The sequence below is a fragment of the Pleurodeles waltl genome, chromosome 11 (assembly GCF_031143425.1).
Source record: "Pleurodeles waltl isolate 20211129_DDA chromosome 11, aPleWal1.hap1.20221129, whole genome shotgun sequence".
In the NCBI taxonomy this organism is placed as follows: Eukaryota; Metazoa; Chordata; class Amphibia; order Caudata; family Salamandridae; genus Pleurodeles; species Pleurodeles waltl.
Window position 1 is genome coordinate 955,319,459 of NC_090450.1, and position 13,760 is coordinate 955,333,218.

At 47.3% G+C, this 13,760-nt stretch overlaps 1 protein-coding gene across 1 annotated transcript in view; it reads left to right on the plus strand.

Annotated features, from left to right (window-relative positions):
- The first annotated feature begins 591 nt into the window (after positions 1-591).
- Positions 592-13,760, plus strand: part of DERL3 (derlin 3) — a 157,397-nt gene continuing 144,228 nt past the window's right edge. Inside the window, exons 1-3 of the mRNA XM_069215181.1 lie at positions 592-807; positions 4,086-4,151; positions 4,703-4,776. Of these exons, the coding sequence (XP_069071282.1) occupies positions 715-807; positions 4,086-4,151; positions 4,703-4,776 (233 nt within the window). The 5' untranslated portion in view covers positions 592-714. The remainder of the gene's footprint in view (positions 808-4,085; positions 4,152-4,702; positions 4,777-13,760) is intronic.

A 13,760-nucleotide genomic window follows, 5' to 3' on the forward strand; every position in this document is an offset into this window, starting at 1 on the left:
CCCAGGGGTCCCCGGAACACAAGTTGGGAACCAGTGTGCTAACTAATCACATCACCGCTCCTGAAGTTAACGAAAGCTTGTTAGGTCTTTTAGTTAGGGCCGTTATCCGTAGCAACCAATCCAACCCGATATCTGGCGTGGGCTCCTCCTATTGGTCCGCGTACTTCTGGCTGACAGCTGACAGCCATCTCCCAAAACAGACACGTGGACTTTCAGCCCTCAAAACAAAAACAGAAGTGGCGAGACTTCGGCACGCCTCCGCTGGGCGCACTGAATGCTGATTGGAGCACCTTGCTGCCGCCACGCTTTTGCCACCTGTCTGTATAAGACAGCAACCTCAAGGGCTCACTACTATTGGCTTCAATGATCATCAGTCAAATATGTGGTCCAATGAACAGCGAGTCCGCCTGCAGCCAATCATTTTACGTAACGTAAAAGGCAATCGCGGGGATTTCCCCATCCCGCAGTTCAGAGCTGTTGGGCGGGATTGCAGCGTTTTTCTGGTCGTTGGTTTGTAAGAAAGACGCTGTCTGTCAGGGGACAGGCGCACAAGGCAGCCCAGTCATTGGCTGGCTGCTGAGATGCCGGGACGGGGGCGGGGTCTTGTGTGTTAGCAGCAAAGATCTGTACTGACCTGTTCCTGTATTAAGTGACGATAGCTTCGAATTCGAGGGACCCCGGGAGCAGGCCCGGGTAGTCGCTGCTGCCTCCGCCATGGCCTATCAGGGCTTAGCCCAGGAGTACATGCAGATTCCAGCTGTGACCCGCGCCTACACCACGGCATGCCTGCTCACCACCGCCGCTGTGGTATGGGGCTGGGGCAAGGGGTGACGTCTGTAGGGTTCGGGGGCAACAGGTGGAGCAGGGCACATTGACATGGAGACTTCCACAACGTGGAGAAGAGAATACAGCAAGGGAGCATGGCAGACCAGACATGACAGAGGGGGTGGCACCCCGTCTAGTGAGAGGATGCAAAATGGAGGGTCTGTTGAATGATGCTGCTGAGGGCCGGGCCCCGTTGGTGAGGGCAAGCGGAGCCCGTACAGGTGGAGAGGGTGTGGCGACTCTTGTGGGTGGGTGAATGGCATGGAGAAGTAATTTAAGGGAAGAGGTGACGTTTGTGGGGAGAAAGTGAGGATATTAGGGACTTTTTGGGTGGTCCTGCACAAGAGAGTTAAGTTATATGATCTTTATTGGGTACATGAAGCAGGCAGGTGTGGAGGGTGGAATGAGGCTCCCTCTACTAGGAACTATGGTAGAGTGGGATGAGGCCGTGTGCACCAGGGAGGTATGGTGGTATGGAATTGAGTTGTGTGAGCCAGGGGATTATGGTTCGGTGACGTTAGGTGATATGCAAATGTGGCAGGATCAAATTGTGATCCGCGCATCAGAGAGGTGCAGTGCGATGGGATGAGGCTGCATACTCTCCTGAGGTCCGGCAGGATGGGATTGGGCTGTGTGCATCATGGTGATGTGTGTGGTCGTTCTTAATGAGGCTGTGTGCATCAATAAGGTAGCGTCGATAGCAGCGAGGCCCTCTGAACCAGGTCTAACTCAAAATAGGGAGATTGTGGGTTTGCACGAGGAGCATGGTAGGAATGGTAGAATGGGATGGTTGTGTGTGTGCACAAGGGGCATTTATTCGATGGGCGAGCACAGTGCTATATGCATCAGTCAGGTATGGTAGGATGGAAAAGGGGTTGTATGCACTAGGGCTGGTAGGATTGGAGGAGTTGTCCACAGAAGGCACGTGGTATGATGGATGTGGCTGTATGCACCAGTGAGGTATGGTAGAATGGAGAAGGGGTGGTGTGCCCCACAACATGTTAAGAGTCTGGGGAATCTGTGTATACGAGGCGTCTGGTAGGATGAAATGGGGCTGTGTCCATGGGATTGGGCTGTGTACACCATGGCTGTGGTAGGATGGAGTGTGGTAATGTGGAGTATAAAGATATGCATCACGAAGGCTCAGAGAGAGGTATGGATACCAGAGTTGGTATGATGGTATTAAACAGGATTACGTTTACAACCTTGCTAGGATGGTATGCTTTCGAGAGAACCAGTGAGGTATAGAGGTAGTAACAGGACTCTGCACCAGCAGGGCATGGGCAATGGAACGAGTCTGCGCACCAAGGAAGTGTGATGCAATTGAGTTGGGTGCACTAGAGGTCTGGTGGGGTTGGTTTGTGTGCATTAGAAGGATATGGACATGGGATGGGAGTGCGTGCACCAGCACGGTATGGTTTAATGTGTCTGTTACATGGATGAAGATTTAATGTGTCTGTTACATGGAGGAAGATGTGGGGCTGTGTGCACCAGGGAGCTGTGGAGGATGGAATGTGATAGTATGGACCAGTGAGGTACGGTTAGACACAACCGGAGTGTGTACACTGTGGACGGGTGAGAGCAAGGAGCATTTAGTGCTGAGGTAATTTTTAATGAATATATCCGTTTTATTCCCTTAATGGAGGTACCTTGTGGTTTATGGAAGATGATATCACCACTTTGGCTCAATACTCCCCGGCCTACTTCAACATAGGCTGTAGTTTATGCATTCTTTCACATCGACATATGTGCGTTTATCAGCTAAGCATAACTGGTTTTACGTCGTGCCTCTGTAAATTTAATTTGGTAGTGCAACTAGTGGATGATCTCCTCTGCAACTGTCTTCATTCCAGACCTGTCTAAATATTATCTGAAGGCAGGTATGAATTGTGTGACTGCATGATTCTTTGGTACGGGCGGAGGACCCAGATGGTAAGGTTTTCTGAAAACGAGCCCTGCATTGTGACGACAGAGAAGCTATAATCTGAATAGAGTCACAGCTTGAATCCCTGCCCTTAATTCAGAGCGAAATATGATCTTTTGCAAGTACTTACCACAACAACACTGAAGTGCAGCATCAACCTTCTGGGCATCTACCTAGTGGCAGGCATTGACACAGACTCATTCTCGTGGTGAGGGTTGGTGGCGAGGAAGGACAGCAATAAAAAAAAACCTGAAACTTGTGGCACTCAACGATAGATCAGATTCACAGAAGGTAATGGGCGGATTACTTTCAATTTATATAACCTCTCGGGTAGCATTCCAAACAATTGTTGGTCTGCCCACCATTACACTTCAGAATATGCACAGAGTTGTGCACATAGTCTTGGACCTGCTTCAATAGGACTCCCTCAATCAAAACACAAGCAACCCAAGACCAGTGTCGGTCTGATTGGGCCATTTCAGTGGGTACAGATTAGTTCCAGTGGCACAGTGAGCAGGGGACCCACATTTGGCACACCCTTGGCCACGTAGGGCGTTAAATAAACAAAAGATGATGGCAGAATGCTTGCAATATGTCTAACTATTGGCAATCTCTCGGGGTAGGATTCTATCCCCTTATTCTTTTTCCCACCGTGCCTCATCACATTAGACCCAGCTGTATGTAACTCAGTCTTTGTCCTGCTCTAGTAGGAACAGTTCAGCCCAAACTGTCAAGCTGGTCCTCCCTTAACTGGAGCACAAACAAACCAAGACCGGTTTCTGTCTAATTGAGCCTCTTCAGTTGGGTGCAACTTGGTTTCCAGTGGCACAGTGAGCAAGGGACCCACATCTGAGCATACCGGACCAACATGAAACCACATTCTACCTCTGGCTCTGCCTTTAGTGACTGGGCAAATGGTTCTTTCCAAGCATATCACCGCTAACCCACCTCTACATTCCACTGGACAAACCACACTTTCCTATTAGTCAAATGTCTGTTGACTCATTCAGTCTCATTTTTGAACTGTCACACAGACCCGTCCTTGCTGCGCTGGCCATTATATTGCGCATGAAGATATCATCTTTGTATGTTTGGTTATATTGCAGCCAAAGGAAGATCTGCAGTGGGCATAGAAGATGGAATAACCAACATAGATCACTTAAAACATGTTATTGATTTGGGGTCGATGCTCAGTCTGAAGAAGAGCAAGTTAGGGCAGAGGAATCAGACACAACTTGCCAAGTTAAGAAATGTCACCTTCTGGTTAGTCAACGTTCTTGTGGGGGCTAAAAAAGCTATAACAAGCACTAACATCTTCCTTTTTGATCTTCCTCAGCAGTTGGAGTTTATCACCCCTTTCCAGCTGTACTTCAACCCCGACCTGATATTTAGGAAATTTCAGGTAAGAGTTCTTCTTTTGTGTTTATATTGAAAGACCAGGCAGCCCTTCTGAGAGAAGGGTTGTGTCTCGTTACAGTTTCTTTATATAAGGATAGCTTACAAACTAAATGGTAACATGAAGATGATGGGATTTGACATCCAATTTATTCGTCAGCACAGGTACATCTAAATTACGAGGCATATACTTAGATACATATCTAGTCATATTTATGGATACAATCTACCACTTTTACCTTTCAAATTAACTACACTAAATATTCCGTTTTATTTGCTATTGTCATGCATGCGCGACTGTCTCCGCTTGATGTTTCTACACACGTTTAATTTACTTACGATGTCTCATAAATTGTTTGATTTTCCTCTAGTTCTCTAGATATTGGTTAATTTTTATGCATCATGCCTCATCTATACTTATCACATTTGCCTTTTGAGCATACACATTTCATGATCTTTTCGTGCTCCAGCTCTCATCTTATGCACCTATTTGTGTTTTTAGTCCAATTATCTTATGATCACAGGTTCTCTCTCTCTGAAACTATTTATCCTTTGCAGATATGGAGGCTCTTCACAAACTTCCTCTTTTTTGGACCCCTGGGATTCAGCTTCCTGTTTAACATGATCTTCCTGTATCCTTTGCACTCTTGCACCTCTCAATACAAGTTGTCTCTAGTTCAGATTTTTATTCTACAGTTAGGTGAGAGTTTGAAGATGTCAGCAATAAGACCTGTGTAAATTCTAATTCAGGTATGAACTTCTGTTTGCACGCTTCACTTGGATGCTAATTGCACACTCTGCAGGTGTTTGCCTACACATATTTCACCAAGTAAAACCTAGCACAAATTGTGCAGGCAGTCTATGTGAAATCTGTGTTTGCACACCTCAGAATGATAGATGACATCCACAGTAGCATATCATCCCCCAGTCCCAGGTCCAATTCTCATAATGATTTTCAAATGGCGCACCAGAGAAAGACCCTTCTCCATGGTATCAAGTATGTTCAGACTGCACAATTTGCATCCGTTAGGATGAAATTTGCAGAAGATGGTGCCCCAGAGGGCAGGAGGCACCATGTGGTACCACAGGACCTGAGGCTAATGTCTGCATGCTGTCGTGATGGGAGAGAGGTGGTTCAGGATAGCTGTTAGTACAAACCTGGATAGGACGTCAGATTGAAGCCAGTGTTTGTCAGTAGATTAACTTTTCAATAGCAAATGTAATATTATTAACATGTTTTTTAAAAATTGACTTTAACTGTGGTAACTATGCGTTCTTTCATCAAATAGCACACCCTGTGCTCTGTGTTTTTATCTTCCCTCCTAAAGGTGCTCTCCCGTAGTTTTGGTCATTCATTTAGAAGTCACAGCATTTTTAAGAGAAATGTTCTTTTAAAATAACAATAGTGGTACATAGCATCTCAGGTAGACAGGTGGTTAAAAAACACCAACATGAGAGTTTGTAGTAAGAATCATTTGCACCGTTTTGTGAGCGTAAACAGCGAAATGAAAAGAAGTGCTAAATATTGAAGCTGAAATGTAGGTGCAGGGCTTGTCCACAAGCAAGGTGGCAGATAGCCAGTAGAGGTTTTTGATGCTGACCACTTTCAAATACCTTGAAAATATACCAAGGGCTTTCAAGATGCAGTGCAGGAGGCAGAAATGATAGTCCATAATTGTGGATTACTAATTGCAGTGGATGGGAGCCCACCAAAAGCAATATGGCCGCAAACATGTTAAGATAAAAAACAGTATCAGTAATTTATATCTGGGCTCAGGCGCCTGGTAGCTAAGGCATGGAACATGTTTAAAGTTGTTAACAGTAACAAAGCAGTTTAATTATAAAACACAATACAGTAAAAATCCCACAACCAAATTAAGAAAATAGAAAAGCATGTAATAAGTAAAATGACACCAAAAGAAAAAAAATTCAATGAAAGGAAACAGTGATATTTTTTTTAATATTTTAAAAAAACGATCACCAAGAAAAAGTGAAGGGCTAGTCAGAAGTCACTGTTCATTGTTGACGGGGATCTACGCATGATTGCAGGTTAACCATGGATGGCGTGCAGGTCGGATACAGCAAGCCGGATCATCTGGTCAAAGATTTTACCTTCGGACTTAGTCTCTGAAATTGAAGTCAAGGCTGCATCTGCTGAAGGCCTCTTGAAGCTGGATAACTGGTGAACAAATTCCCACAAAGTCCGTTGGTTTTCTTGGGAAAAGCTTGGAGCGGGTGAAATTCAATTTCCGCTGCCAATGAAGTCCTTGCACTGCACAGCTACTTTTCATGCATTTGTCAGGTAAATATTTCTACCTTCTGACTTTGGGGATGTTTTATATTTGGGTGGTTGCCCCATCCTCCGCCAAGGCAAAGGAGTAAATTACTCCGTCACCCTGATGGAGATGTTGACCAACAACTTTTGAAATATCAGTTCCCCTGTGAATATTTCAAGCATGGAAAGGGTCCGCCGTGACGGTGGTCCTGCCATTGCATAGTACAGGGGTGTAGAATTCTTACAGCCCGACTCCCAGGACATATTGTTTGAGGTCAACAAGTTTTCATGTTTCTTTCTTTTGTCCTTGGGACAAGCAGGCCTAACCTCCTTTGGCTGCCAGTTTACAGTACTGAATGATGGATCAGGGAAGGGCACTGTCTGCAGTCAAGGTAACATTTGTTTCCATATGTTAGTGCTGTTCTAACTTGTATTAATGGTTCATATATGCAAAGCCTTTATTTTTAGGGTGAGCGCTCTATGGAAATGATGTAAGTTCGAACTACATGGTGATCCCAATATAAGAATGTGTAAACATGTTTGCAAAGTTTAACATTATGAGGCTATGTAGGAAACTGGCCCCTTGTTTGCAGTACCCCCACCTTTTGCCTGATATCTGATGCTAACTTGACTGAGTGTGTGCTGGCATCCTGCTAACCAGGGCCCAGCACCTGTGTTCTTTCCCTAAAACTGTACCATCGTTCCATAATTGGCACACCCCTGGTACACAGCTAAGTCACTTGTAAAAGGTACCAGTGGTACTAAGGGCCCCGTGACTACAGAGAGTACCTAAGGGCGCCAGCATATATTGTGCCACCCTAAGGGACCCCCTCACCAAACACATGCACACTGCCAATGCAGCTTGTGTGTGTTGGTGGGGAGAAAGAGATAACGTCGACATGGCATCCCCCTCAGGGTGCCATTCCCACCAACCACGGCCTGTGGCATAGGTAAGTCACCCCTCTAGCAGGCCTTACAGCCCTAAGACAGGGTGCACCATCCCACAGGTGAGGGCATAGTTGCATGAACAATATGCCCCTACAGTGTCTAAGTCCATTCTTAGACATTGTAAGTGCAGTGTGGCCATACTGAGTATATGGCCTGGAATTTATGCATTACAAACTCCACAGCTCAATAATAGCTTCACTGAAGTGTGGGAAGTTTGGTATCAAACGTCTCAGCACAATAAACCCACACTGATGCCAGTGTTGTATTTAATGAAAAATGCACACAGAGGGCTTCTTAGAGATGCCCCTTGTATTTTACCTAATCCTTTAGTGCAAGACTGACTGGTCTGGGCCAGCCTGCCACTAAGAGACAAGTTTCTGACCCCATGGGGTGAGAGCCTTTGTGTTCTCTGAGGCCAGAAACAAAGCCTGCACTGGGTGGAGGGTCTTCACCCCTCCCCCCGCAGCAACTGTAACACTTGGGGGTGAGCCTCAAAGGTTCAGGCCTCCTGTTACAATGCTCCAGGGCACTCCAGCTAGTGGAGATGCCTCCCACCAGGACAAAGCTCCACTTTTGGCACCAAGTTCAGCGGGAAACTTAGGAAAAACAAGGAGTGACCACTTCGGCTGGGACCACCCCTAAGGTGTCCAGAGCTGAAGTGACCCCCTCCCTGCAGAATCCTCCATCTTGGTTTGGAGGACAGGGACTAATAGGGTTAGGTCTGTGTCCCCTCCCCCCCCCCCCAAATGGAGTGGACATGAGAAGGGTGTAGTCTCTCTTGGGGACAATAGCCATTGGCTATCGCCCCCTGACACCTGTAATGCCCCTAAATCAAGGATTTAAGGGTCTCTCTGAACCCAGCTAATCAGATTTCTGGCGACTTAAAGAAGAAAAGAAAAAAGACTGCTAAGTCGATTCCCAGCAGAGAAGCCTGAAGACACCAACTGTCTTGGCTTCAGCCCTACTGGCCTGTCTCCAGCTTCTGAAGCCCAGCAACCAAAGGAAGATGCATCCCGCAGGACCAGCGACCTCTTTAAAGCCTCAGGAGGACTGCGTGCAACCCAGAGGACCAAGAACTCCTGTGGACAGCGGCCCTGTCCAAAAAGAAACACGAACAAAGGACTCCAGAATCACCTCGGATCAGCGAATCCTGCCCACTCTGCACCAGACGCCCACAGCCCGTGTCCAGGTGGCCCAACCGACTAGAGCTGGTCCCCAGGCGATTTTGACATAGTGTTCACCCTGTGTTGACCCCTCTTGTCCAACATGATGATGCCTGCAGCCTAAATCCGGAGAACTCCCCTCACTGCAACAGAACCGGATGAAGATTTCTGATGCCAAAAGGTACCCCTGCACCCGCCTGGCCTTGGGGAATCCGACCTTCAGAGCAGCAACGTGTTGAACGACCCCCCTGCACTTCACCTGCAGCAGCTTTGTGACCCCCCAGGGACACCCTACAAGAAAGCATTGGGAGCCCGGTGCCGTGTTTGAACCCTGCACCCAGCCTCCCCCCCTGGAATTCACCTGTAAGCAGGCCTGTGCTCCTCTAACCCCGTGTCTGCTCTCTGAATACACAGGTACTTACCTGCAAGCAGGCCTGAATCAGAGTGCCCCCACTCCAGGGATGTGGAATTCCTATCACCCAGGACATCTTGTTTGGGGTCAAAGGCAACAAGTTTTTATGTTTACTTTGTCCTTGGGACAAGTAGGCCCAACCCTCTGCAGCACAAACCCTTTGGCTGCCTTTTTACAGAGAGTGGAACTCTCTGCAGTTGAGGTAATGTGTTTCCAAAAGACAATGCTGTTCGAACTTGTATTTATGGTTCATTATTTGAAAGCCTTCATTATTAGGGTGAGTGCTGTAAATAAATGTTTTAAGGTCACACTTCACTACTGACGTTGGTTCCAGTACACAAAAAAAAAAACGTGTATACACATGTTTTAAAAGTTTAGGCTATGAGGCTAAGTATAATGCTCCCAGAATGCTCTCTGATTAGATGCAAATGAAGTGTCATTTAGTAAAATGTGTTGATGCATGCTAGTATTTCCCAAAAATATTTCTAATGGAAAATCAGTGTAACCATTTTCAACACGAATATGGGAAGCATGAAAATAAACAAACACTGACAAAGCCAACTGGTCTGACATATTTTTATAAGTCTTTTAGTTTCATCAATGCGTGTCTTGTTTTGACATGGCCTTTGTAACACTTTATTGTTGTGGGAGCTACCAGGACCTCAACATTGTAACAAACACTGGCAAAAACCCTCCCAAAAGTTTTTGAACTCTAAAAGCACACGTTGCCACCAGTGGCATAACAAAGGCCCCGCAGCCGCCCTCCAGGGGGCCCCTTCAGCACAGCACCTGCCCTGAGTGAGTCTGGAGAGGGGGCTCCTCCATGTTCTTTGCAAAGGGGCACCCTCCAGTTTCGTTACGTCACTGATTGCCACTGTAGTTCCTGACACTGAACAAAACTACTTTGTGTGCCAATAGGCTCCTTGTGGAAGAGCAGAATGTGATCACTCACAGTAAAGCCAGCCGAAAGAGAGAGAAGTAGAAGATTAATAAAAACAAAATGTCTTTGTTAACACCAGACCTAATTAGGGACCAAGACCCACATGTAGGTAGCTTTTTGCATGTCGAAAATAGCGACTTTCGCTGTTTGCGACGTGCAAAAAGCACATTGCGATGCACAAACCCAGTTTTGCGATTCAGTAACCTGGTTACTGAATCGCAAAACGGCTTTGCGACTCGCAATTAGGAAGGGGTGTTCCCTTCCTAATTGCGACTCGCAGTGCAATGTAGGATTGTTTTGTGACCGCGAACGCGGGCGCAAACCAATCGCAGTTTGTGAGAAAGTAGCCTCTTTCTAGCCTTGTTACCCCCACTTTTGGCCTGTTTGTGAGTGTATGTCAGGGTGTTTTCACTGTCTCACTGGGATCCTGCTAGCCAGGGCCCAGTGCTCATAGTGAAAACCCTATGTTTTCAGTATGTTTGTTATGTGTCACTGGGACCCTGCTAGTCAGGACCCCAGTGCTCATAAGTTTGTGACCTATAGGTATGTGTTCCCTGTGTGATGCCTAACTGTCTCACTGAGGCTCTGCTAACCAGAACCTCAGTGGTTATGCTCTCTCTTTACAAATTGTCACTAACAGGCTAGTGACCAATTTTACCAATTTACATTGGCATACTGGAACACCCTTATAATTCCCTAGTATATGGTACTGAGGTACCCAGGGTATTGGGGTTCCAGGAGATCCCTATGGGCTGCAGCATTTCTTTTGCCACCCATAGGGAGCTCTGACAATTCTTACACAGGCCTGCCACTGCAGCCTGAGTGAAATAACGTCCACGTTATTTCACAGCCATTTACCACTGCACTTAAGTAACTTATAAGTCACCTATATGTCTAACCTTTACCTGGTAAAGGTTAGGTGCAAAGTTACTTAGTGTGTGGGCACCCTGGCACTAGCCAAGGTGCCCCCACATTGTTCAGGGCAAATTCCCCAGACTTTGTGAGTGCGGGGACACCATTACACGCGTGCACTACACATAGGTCACTACCTATGTGTAGCTTCACAATGGTAACTCCGAATATGGCCATGTAACATGTCTATGATCATAGAATTGCCCCCTCTATGCCATCCTGGCATAGTTGGCACAATCCCATGATCCCACAGGTCTGTCTGTAGCTCAGACCTGGGTATTGCCAAACTACCTTTTCCGGGGTTTCACTGCAGCTGCTGCTGCTGCCAACCCCTCAGACAGGTTTCTGCCCTCCTGGGGTCCAGCCAGGCTTGGCCCAGGATGGCAGAACAAAGGACTTCCTCAGAGAGAGGGTGCCCAGAGCTCCTCCAGTGTGCTCCAGACCTCTGCCATCTTGGAAACAGAGGTGCTGCTGGCACACTGGACTGCTCTGAGTGGCCAGGGCCAGCAGGTGACGTCAGAGACTCCTTCTGATAGGCTCCTTCAGGTGTTGCTAGCCTATCTTCTCTCCTAAGTAGCCAAACCCTCTTTTCTGGCTATTTAGGGTCTCTGCTTTGGGGATTTCCTTAGATAACGAATGTAAGAGCTCATCCGAGTTCCTCTGCATCTCTCTCTTCACCTTCTGCCAAGGAATCGACTGCTGACCGCGCTGGAAGCCTGCAAAACTGCAACAAAGTAGCGAAGACGACTACTGCAACTCTGTAACGCTGATCCTGCCGCCTTCTCAACTGTTTTCCTGGTGCTGCATGCTGTGGGGGTAGTCTGCCTCCTCTCTGCACTAGAAGCTCCGAAGAAATCTCCCGTGGGTCGACAGAATCTTCCCCCTGCTACCGCAGGCACCAAAGAACTGCATCACCGGTAACCTGGGTCTCCTCTCAGCACGACGAGCGAGGTCCCTTGAATCCAGCAACTCTGTCCAAGTGACTCCCACAGTCCAGTGACTCTTCAGTCCAAGTTTGGTGGAGGTAAGTCCTTGCCTCCCCACGCCAGACTGCATTGCTGGGAACCGCGACTTTTGCAGCTACTCCGACCTCTGTGCACTTCCGGCGGAAATCCTTTGTGCACAGCCAAGCCTGGGTCCACTGCACTCTAACCTGCATTGCACAACCTTCTAAGTTGTCCTCCGGCGACGTGGGACACCTTTGTGCGACTTCGGGTGAGCACTGTTTCACTCTTCTTCGTAGTGCCTGTTCCGGCACTTCTGCGGGTGCTGCCTGCTTCTGAGAGGGCTCCTTGTCTTGCTGGGCGCCCCCTCTGTACCCTGACGCAATTGGCGACATCCTGGTCCCTCCTGGGCCACAGCAGCATCCAAAACCGCTAACCGCACGACTTGCAGCTAGCAAGGCTTGTTGGCGGTCTTTCTTCAGGAAAACACTTCTGCACGACTCTCCACGGCGTGGGGGATCCATCCTCCAAAGGGGAAGTCTCTAGCCCTTGTCGTTCCTGCAGAATCCTCAGCTTCTACTGTCCAGTAGCAGCTTCTTTGCACCCACAGCTGGCATTTCCTGGGCATCTGCCCATCTCCGACTTGCTTGTGACTTTTGGACTTGGTCCCCTTGTTCCACAAGTACCCTCGACTGGAAATCCATCGTTGTTGCATTGCTGGTTTGTGTCTTTCCTGCAGAATTCCCCTATCACAACTTCTATGTCCTTTGGGGAACTTTAGTGCACTTTGCACTCACTTTTCAGGGTCTTGGGGTGGGCTATTTTTCTAACCCTAACTGTTTTCTTACAGTCCCAGCGACCCTCTACAAGGTCACATAGGTTCGGGGTCCATTTGTGGTTCGCATTCCACTTTTGGCGTATATGGTTTGTGTTGCCCCTATCCCTATGTGTCCCCATTGCATCCTATTGTAACTATACATTGTTTGCACTGTTTTCTAAGACTATACTGCATATTTTTGGTATTGTGTACATATATCTTGTGTATATTTGCTATCCTCATACTGAGGGTACTCACTGAGATACTTTGGCATATTGTCATAAAAATAAAGTACCTTTATTTTTAGTATATCTGTGTATTGTGTTTTCTTATGATATTGTGCAAGTGACACTAGTGGTACTGTAGGAGCTTCACTCGTCTCCTAGTTCAGCCTAAGCTGCTCTGCTAAGCTACCATTATCTATCAGCCTAAGCTGCTTGACACCCTATACACTAATAAGGGATACCTGGGCCTGGTGCAAGGTGTAAGTACCCCTTGGTACTCACTACAAGCCAGTCCAGCCTCCTACACAGTTTGCACCCATTTCAAATGGGTGCTAACACTTTCGCAAAAGGGAAGGGGTCCCTATGGGACCCCTTCCCCATTGTGGATGTCACTGTAAACATTTTTTCAGAGCAGGCAGTGGTCCTGTGGACCACTGCCTGCTCTGAAAAAATGAAACGAAAACGTTTCATTTTTCGTTTTTTGTAATGCATCTCGTTTTCCTTTAAGGAAGCAGTCACAGACATGGTGGTCTGCTGTCTCCAGCAGGCCACCATCCCTGTGAGGGCCGCTATTCGCAAGGGGGTCGCAAATTGCGACCCACCTCATGATTATTCACTAGGTGGGCATTTGCGAAGCCCTTGTGAATCACAGATGGTGTCAGGGACACCATCCTACATTCGGATTTGTGACTCGCAAATTGCGAGTCGCTCTGACTTGCAATTTGGGGGTCGCAAATCTGAACCTACCTACATGTGGCCCCAAATTCTTAAAGAAAGTCACAAAAGTGCACCAATGGTATATGTCGTACCCCTATAAAATATTTGTGAACTGTATTTTAGCACGGGTAAATACGCATGTGTAGATTTGCTCATGTGAAAATCTATTGAGCATTTGCAAGTTCATTTTCCCTCCGGCCACTTTCTTCCCAACCCTGGAAGAAGTTCTAATTCTGCCATTGTCAGGAGTAAATGTCCAACCTT